This window comes from Austrofundulus limnaeus, unplaced genomic scaffold, assembly GCF_001266775.1.
Source record: "Austrofundulus limnaeus strain Quisiro unplaced genomic scaffold, Austrofundulus_limnaeus-1.0 Scaffold224, whole genome shotgun sequence".
NCBI classification, from domain to species: domain Eukaryota; kingdom Metazoa; phylum Chordata; class Actinopteri; order Cyprinodontiformes; family Rivulidae; genus Austrofundulus; species Austrofundulus limnaeus.
The window spans coordinates 671,542-680,129 of NW_013952626.1; the positions used below are offsets into that span (position 1 = coordinate 671,542).

Here is an 8,588-nt window from a genome sequence, read left to right on the forward strand (position 1 = left end):
GGTTTAATGAGAAAATGCTGCTTCTCATGCCCATATACAAGAGAATTCATACCAGAGGTGACCAAGTGGGGCCTGTGGGCCAAAACTGGCTCACTAAGCCATTTGATTTGGCTTGTCATGGTTACTGTCATCCTATGGAGAAACACAGTATTTCCACTTAAAGTCATTCCATCTGTTGGCCCATCAACTATAAGGGGCTGTAGTACAGAAAGTCTTCACTCATGGTGCTGATTTTATCTTTGAYATATTAAAATTAAACAGGAAATATAAGGAACTACAAGAGATATTTAGATTAAATTTAAGCACACTTCACACAGATTTTCCYACTTCATAAGACCACAAAAACATATATTTTATCAATTTATGAAATGTCCCATGAGCCCACAGGCTATAAAATAAAGAAATGTGGGCCACCACACTGGCTGCTAGCCTAATCATTAAAAATAAAAGGATTTTACGTAAGAAGTACTTGCATTTCCTGTATTATTTTTTTAAATTTGGCCCGCAGCCTTCTGATAGATTTTTATATCAGCCCTCTCAGAAAAACATTTGGGCACCCCTGATCTATACCAAATAATTTTTAGTTCAATTTTGGGGGATCCCATTAAACATGAGATGAATATGGACAAAATAATTTTAATAATGTTCAATTCCCGTTTAATCTAATACATTGTGTTTTTTAATTGGATAAATTAAAGTTCCTATGATCAAAATAATTTTGCATTTATTATGAATGAGCTGAGCAGAGCAGTAAACCTGTCTGTGTATGTGTGGGTCCTTACATGAGCTCCATATACATATTTATCCAGCATTTTCCCCCCCAGAGTTTGGCCTCCGATGTCCCAAACTTGCAGAGTCACGTTCAAGTTGCCTGCATTGAAGAGGGGGAAAAAAGAAGAAGAAAAACAGACAAGCTGAAAATTTTTAAAAAGGAATGACATTTTATTGGCAAGAATATGCATTAAAAAAATGATACTTTACAGTTTAGTTTTCAACTTCTGTCTTTATATATTTATATAAAAGCTTTTCCTGATGTAAATTTAGTGAAATATGAATACAAAGGGCATAAATGTGTGGGATTCCATTCTTAAMGTTTTATTTACACATTTGTTGTTTTCACAAAGTGCAAAACCCTGTTGAAAATGATCGAGCTGTAACCAGAGCCCTGTTCTTTTGAGCGGTCATTTTTTATTGTAATAAAGTTTAAACTATTAGGCCACATTGTGAAAATAATAAATCAGGAATTAATCTTTCCTGCTAAATGCTCTTAAACTGACAGATCACCTACAGCTCACATCCAAGAATATCCAGCCAAGAGTTTAAAAAAGATGAATATGTTACACATTGATTTTAACATCCTCAACACTGGCTGTAAGAAAAGGACTTCTTATAAACCGGAGCAAAGCTGTTTGCATTGTGCCATGTACTGCCAAGTAGGTTAAGTCAGAATAATTACGTGCTGTTGGGGAAAACAGCAATAATCAAAACGAGAGAAAAGGAAGACTGTTGTTCTTWTACTTGTGGAAATAAAACGAACGAAGGCGAGAGAGACCGACACCAAAACCAAATCCAAATAAAAATTTTCTTTCTTTGGAAAATAAAAAAGTGCGTTTGAAAAAAAAATCTAAAGAGGAGAAGTGAGGAGGATGAGGCAGCCGTGACGAAGGCCCCGCTGCTCCGATGAGGATCGGCGCGCTCAACCGTGGACACGGCTGGACGACTCAGCCTTTTCAGAAGTTCACTTTTTACGGCGAGGAAGGGAAACGCTGGGGTTCACAGTCACTACATCCAGACTACACACAGTTAATGTCAAGTTACAGCGAGGAGGGCGAGGAGTAATGACTTCTGGGTATCATAAAAGACCCATCCCGACCCATTCGGCGGGCTTAAAATGTAAGATTTATTTGTGTTTAAAAAAATTGCTGACTCAAAACTTCTGGCATATTTCTGTTTATGTTATGCAAGAAGTAAATTCTTTAATTGTGAAATATGATAAAGTCAGATACAGTGATAGCATAACGTGATACTCATGCAGAGAAAAATCTCCCAAACGTTGACCAGAATTTATCGTGCAGATTCCACTGCCTCTGCCTCGTCGGCTTGGCAGGGACATCTGGTAGAGGTATTGTGATAAAACGCACACACAGAGGAGGCTGTTGTGTGCCAGTCGGCCTCGCCTCACCTCTGCCTGCGTTGGAAAATGTACATTAAGTTTGACAAGCCGGGCCTTCATGGTGAGAGGGGCCTGCTCTGGCTATAGGCTACTCTCCCCCCTGCTGCAAAAGACCCTTACAGCCCCATAGAGACACACTCTCCAATAYAAGGCTGGGTGGGGGTCCTAACAAAGTCCGGGACCACCCAGCTAGAAGAGCCACCCTCCTCTTCATCAGCTCATCAACACCCAATCCTCCGGAAAATGGGCCGTTTAACAACTCAGGTGTTGAATCCAGCTTTGCTGCTGCCCCACTGATACAGACATATGTGATCTATATTTAAACGCATTTGAACCCAGAACAGATCACAGGTTGTTTCCAGAGTTACCGGAAAGAGAAGTCAAACGATTAACAGCATTTATTCAGCTTCATATTAAGAAGCTTAACCCAGCCTGTGCTTATAGTTGGCTCTTTTCATCCCGACTCCACCACAACATTTTTGGGGGTTTAGTTCTCCAAAGTCTCATGAGCTGAAACGAACACAAAAATCAAAATAGGATCCCTCAGCAAACTCACAAATCAGCATAACTTTTACTTTTAGCACTTAATTCTCCTTTTGCCTAATGTTGTTTTATTAGTAACGATAGAATGGAGCCACTTTGCAGATTTCTGGCCCTTTTGGCCGAGTTTGAAGAAATACCGTTTGAAACGCTGAAAATCCCCATTTGCAATGGTTGGGAGTTAAATAGAGTGTTTTTTCTCTAAATATAGCTTAAGGCAATAAACTTTTATTTAATCATTTTTAAAGGGATACAAAGTGTGTGTGTTTTTCCCCCTCCTCTCAGTTCACCAAAAACAAATTGGGAACCTTGTTTCATGTGGCGAAGAACAAAGTACAGTTGGACACATAGATTAGCAATATGGAAATAAAATGTTAATGTATTTTTTTTCTGAAAGTGGCCTCAGAACTAAGAGCAAAGCCTGTCCCTTTGAGCCTAAGCTGGCCACTGGCCTTGTGGAGTCCAAAAGTGTGCTGTTTGCTCAAGAGAGAAGAGCTTTCAGAGTGAATAAGGCTGAGAAGTGGCAGACGCTCTACAATAAGGAGCAAACAGAAAAGATGCATTCAGCTCCTGCTTTAAAGGAAAAACTACACAGGAAATCAAAAAAAATTAAATAGTAATAAAACACATAAACAAAACAGGCTTCTTTACTAGATTAACATTTCTAGTAACATCCTGATGACGTGAAGCAAAGAAAAAAATCCAGTCTTAAATTATAAATACAGCTACTTAGTCTAAAAAGGTTTTATCAGAAAAGCATTTTTTTTCAGTACTTCGCTGAGAATTTGCAGCCGACCGATGCACGCTTGTGCAACTGGCGTCTGCACAGTGTCTCCGAACAAGAAAGCGCTCCCTAAAGATTACAAAAGGTGTCTCACCTGGAAGGCTTATTCTCTTCAAAAAGAAATCCAGGCCGATGGTTTGTTTGTACTGCTTCCCGAAGGCCTCCTGTGCAAATCTAGTGGCGAGTGATGTCTGAAACAGAGTGACAAAAAGACAGATGTGGAGAATGAGTACCAGACACGTGCAGCGATTAGCTGGCAAAAATAAATAAATATATAAAACATCATTTACAGATAAGCATTTTAAAAGGCGGTGTCAGAACAGAGGAGATGCCTTCAGACAGCGCAGAGTATTTGTTAAAGCTAATATCTCCTCGGCACAGCGGGGACCAGGGTGAAATATGAGACGCAGCAAAAATCCTTCCAGGAATAATATACTGAATATTAAAGAACTTCCTGAGAATGGGATATTTTGGTAAGCAGAACTTTAAGACGTTTTTGGTCCATTCACACTAAAACAAATAAAAATTTTAAAAAAACTATGCATTTTCTTCTTCTTCTTTCTTTTTGCACTTCCTAAAAAAATGAGAATTCACAAAAGCGGGGAGTAATAAACAAAAACCTTCATGTGCTGCAGTTTAGTTTCATCATTCAGATCTTTCAAAGATTCACTGATTGACGAGAAGGTTGGGTCGCTGATGTAACCGTCTGCCTGCTCTGCTCAGCCACGAGAGTGACAGAGCAAATCAACGGGAATTACAAAAACAGGTGTCGGAGCATGTGTCATGTCTCAGACCTAATAATTGCCACAAATTATAAAACTTCCATCAATGTCAAGGTTGTATTTGAGAAGGGGGTAGGGGGGAAAAAAGGAAATCTTAGGGGCTCTTTTACAATCCGTGGGAATTCATAGCCCAGTCAGTACATGCCAACTTTAATTCATTTTGATGGATGAGCTTAAGAAAAAAAATAGTGCTGAATGTCTATTAGCTATCTTTAGAGCAGCATGCTTGCATAAACACAGCAGAAAAGTGAAGCAATGGGAGTCTGTCTGTGTTCATGTGTGTCAGTAAATGTATTTTAATGTGCTGTCTGACAATCGCTGCCGGTTTAAGGACTTAAACCGAAACTTTGTCTTTCAATCCCCTAAGCTTTCACTTAAGCCTGTGTCGATATTTGCCTCAATTCATGCTCAAAGTGTTTAGGTTTAAGTCAAACACTTCTTCAAATAGAACCGGACTTTAAAAAAAAAGGTTTAATAGAAATTAAATAGAATTACTCCTTTTAATGGTTTGTACTGGTTTAAATTGTGTGTTTTTTACGTAAACAATTTTTTGAGATGCTCATATTTATTATGCAAGTTGTTTTAACGTTTTGGCAATCTGGATTTTTTTTAATTATATAATTTAATCAAACCTAACTTTTTAATTTCTACCAATAATTATCTTGAATAATAATTCCTTGGTAGTTTTTTTTTCTTCTTCTTCTTTTAAGGCCCTGTCACACTATAACATTTTTGACAACTTATGCCAACTTATGAAAATTTTTTTGGCTAAATTACTAATAAAAGTTGTATATTTGATCATTTTGTTAGCATTACAGTACATGCCTAAAGGAGGGTTCCAGTTTATTTTTTTAATTCCATCGTCAAGATAGAGGTTTTTAAATTTTTCATAGGTTGGCGTAAGTAGTCCAAAATGTTATATAGTGTGCAGGGTCTTTAAATTAACAAGACCTTTTAATTATATATGATTTCCCCCCCCCTCCCCCTCCCCCCCCAAAGTAAGTCAAAGCCTCAAGTGTGACTGAGAAATTACCAGAGGTGACTGAAGCAACAAGGAGAAAATCAGCCATTTAAGTAGCCTGAACAATCACTGACAACATAAAACTAACAAGCCTGGACAGCAAAAATGTATTCCACATGCTCACGCTGGACTTATTGGCCATTTGTCTTGGCATTCCAGTAACTTGGCTCTCCTCCTTAAACATAGTTTGTGTTTTTTTTCCACTGTACAACTGGAACTAACCAGTCAATGTAATAGTTGGCGTAATCTTGACACTCCAACAGAGAACAGCAAAGGGTCACCAATGATACCAGTGCCGGGAAATGAGGGAAGTTCTGCTGAAACAAGAAACTTGCAAAGAAAAAACAGCACTGACCATGTGATGCAACTTGTTGAGAGACGTTACATTTTTACAGCTCAGTATCAGAACTGGCACTTAAGAGTCCTTAAGCAGATACAAGAGACATAACTCTAGTCTGATTAGGAATTCGTCTTGGAAATAGTGCCCATTAACGTACAGGGCCTGCACCTAAAGCTCCTCTTTGTCCTATGGGTCACAGAGCAGCAAATACTCAGGAAAACTGAGAGGCTTCTAACCCAAGTTGAAAAATAGGCCAGTGTGTAAGCTCAGCCCAGCGTCGTAAGAGCCTGGCTGAATGCGAGATTCCATATTTTAAAAATATCTTGCTCAGGTGGACAAGCCTCCCCACATCTCCCTGTAGTTTGAATGGACAACTAACCACAAGCAAAAACACCACTGAAAACGCTGTCCAAGAAAAACTGATCCGATTGCAATTTGCTGAGCAAATTGACATTAATAAGGGGGGGAAACAGCATTCAAGATGTCAGTCAGTGGTGCCCAGTCGAAACGGGGGGCAGGGCTCCTGTTTTCTGTCCAAAACAGACAAGCAGGGAAGTCATTCAGACAGAGACGAGCTGACACCTGGCAGCAGCGTGAGGAGGGTTATTAATGTAGCGTATCTACAGGGAACTGAGTTGTGTGTGTGTGTGTGTCCTCTGAATACAGACACACAGCGCCTCCCGAAAGAAAACGTTGGCTTTCCAGAATGAGAACATTCATTTTTCTCATCGCGTCCCGCCAAATCATTTTTCTTTCTCCCAAAGGAAGAAGAGATTAGTTACAAAAGAGGATGTGTACCTGAAAAAGCACTTGACATCCTTCCCATATAATCACCGTCATTCAAGATGCAGTGAAGAAGAAACGTGGCTTAATTGTCATGCCAACCTCTTTGCTTTGCTGCACATAATTCGTTGGTTGGAGCAGGAAAATAATTCCTCTGTTGTTGATGTAGGTAGACGTTTGTATTGCGAGGCTCAAAAACAGCCAAAAGGATTACAAGTCAATATGGTTATAGGATTTAGCAAAGACAAGGAATTTACTGATGAAGCCATGTGTGTTCACAGCTCATACGTCAATAAAGTGCGACTCACTTGCGAGTTTTAATGTCAGTGACTGAAAAAGAAGCAGCATGTGCCCACCAACAGACATCATTTTCTTAAATGGAGCTTTCTCGATGGAGCCATTTGGGGCTTGCAGATGTACAACCACCTACAGGAGCCAGGCTAAGCAAACTGCAGCCTTTATCAACAATCATATTTTATGCAGTATGAACTTTTAGTTCAATGCAACAACTGCTAAAGTTTTGTGGGATGCTATTGTCTGTTTAAATTGTGAATTTACCCCTAAAAGTCTATGTGTTTCTTATTATTTCGTCRATGCAGGGAACAGTTTATTTACAGCAAAGCCGGGTTATCTCAGTTACAATAAAGCATGGCACCTCAAGTGCTAGCCAACCACTACATTCAAGTATGCACACGTTGTGGATTAGGGCTGGGTAGTCTTAATAGGTTTAGAGCAACGGATTGGTGCCAGATTTAAATTTACTCTGCAATCTTTGAGRCTGCCTCGAAACTCTTATTGTCAATCCACAATGTGAAACGGCTGCTGGATTTTCCACACTGACCTGAAATTAATCAATTGCAAACTTTCTCTCAAAGTTAAAAATATGTTTTCTAATAATACAACATACCTTGCATAATTTGCCTTTTGTTTGAACAGATATTCCTTTCTAGTAGCGAGGATTTTWTTGGCACTTCTTTTCCCAGATACGTAAGCTTTGAAAAAAAATTTGAAAGCCTGTTTATTTCCCTTAAATGATGTAGCAATCAGTAAGAAAATGCAGTTGAAAAAAAATGCTGTATATGGTTCTTCCACGTGCTACTGAGGCTCCRGTTTGTAAAATGAATGAAATGATAAAGTGCCAACATGTCTCGTTTCTTTATACTTCAACCATCCAGTCCAACACCAAACAAGAGCCACGAGCAAAATAAGTTGTTTGACCTTGACTGAGAAAATTTGGCTAGTTTTTCATGGACACAACCTGCTGCTGCTCAACCTGTAAATGCATTTTACTAACAAACATGGCACCATTACAGGGAAATAAACAGGCTGTCCAAGTATACTTAGCACAAAATAAAGGAAATTTGTGTTTGGTMGATTATTTCTTTGTTGTAACAATGCTTCTTGGCAATAAATCTTATATCAGGCACCTGATTGGCAGCACCTGGGGGTACCAGAAGCTCAAAACAAGTGCCCATATGAAAATAGCTTCATCTGTCCACTGCCTGAGAGCGATGATGGTGGCTGCAGTTCCATGCCCAAATGCTACAGGCGCTAATGAGTCAAACAGTAAAGTCCAGCATGAATCCATCTTACAGAAGTCTTCTTCTTTTCTTTAAAAGACTTGAACAATCCTGCAGAAAATACCTTTAAACTGACAAACAATGGGCTTCAGTTTCTCACATGCTTTGTGTTTGAGAATATTTTATCCATGTACAGTAAAAATGCATGTAAAATTAATAAGGAGAATTTACTGTGCAATCTTTTTTTAATAACATTACATTATGTTACAAGTGTTGGAACATAATGTGAAATGTATACACCCTACCAAAACTGTGGATTTATGTGCAAGGATGTTGAACAAATACTTGGCCCCTGTATGAATATTKTGGCCCCTTGATGGCCCCTTAGAAAAATCCTAGACCAGCCAATGGGGCGGCTGTGGCGGAGTGGTTAGGGGAGTCGTCCTGGAACCAGAAGGTCACTGGTTCGATCCCCCGTCCAGCCGTCTCAGTCGTTGTGTCCTTGGGCAAGACACTTCACCCACCTTGCCTACTGATGGTGGTCAGAGGGTCCGGTGGCGCCGATGCATGGCAGCCCCACCTCTGTCAGTGTACCCCAGCGTGCCCCAGGGCAGCTGTGGCTACAGTGTAGTTTGCCATCATCAG

At 39.6% G+C, this 8,588-nt stretch overlaps 1 protein-coding gene across 2 annotated transcripts in view; it reads right to left on the reverse strand.

Moving 5' to 3' along the window:
- Positions 1-8,588, reverse strand: part of rab28 (RAB28, member RAS oncogene family) — a gene marked incomplete at its 5' end in the record, with an annotated part of 28,487 nt that overhangs the window by 17,714 nt on the left and 2,185 nt on the right. For both annotated transcript variants that reach the window (XM_014019585.1, XM_014019584.1), the window contains 2 exon segments: positions 783-871; positions 3,592-3,688. In XM_014019585.1, coding sequence (XP_013875039.1) covers positions 783-871; positions 3,592-3,688 — 186 coding nt within the window.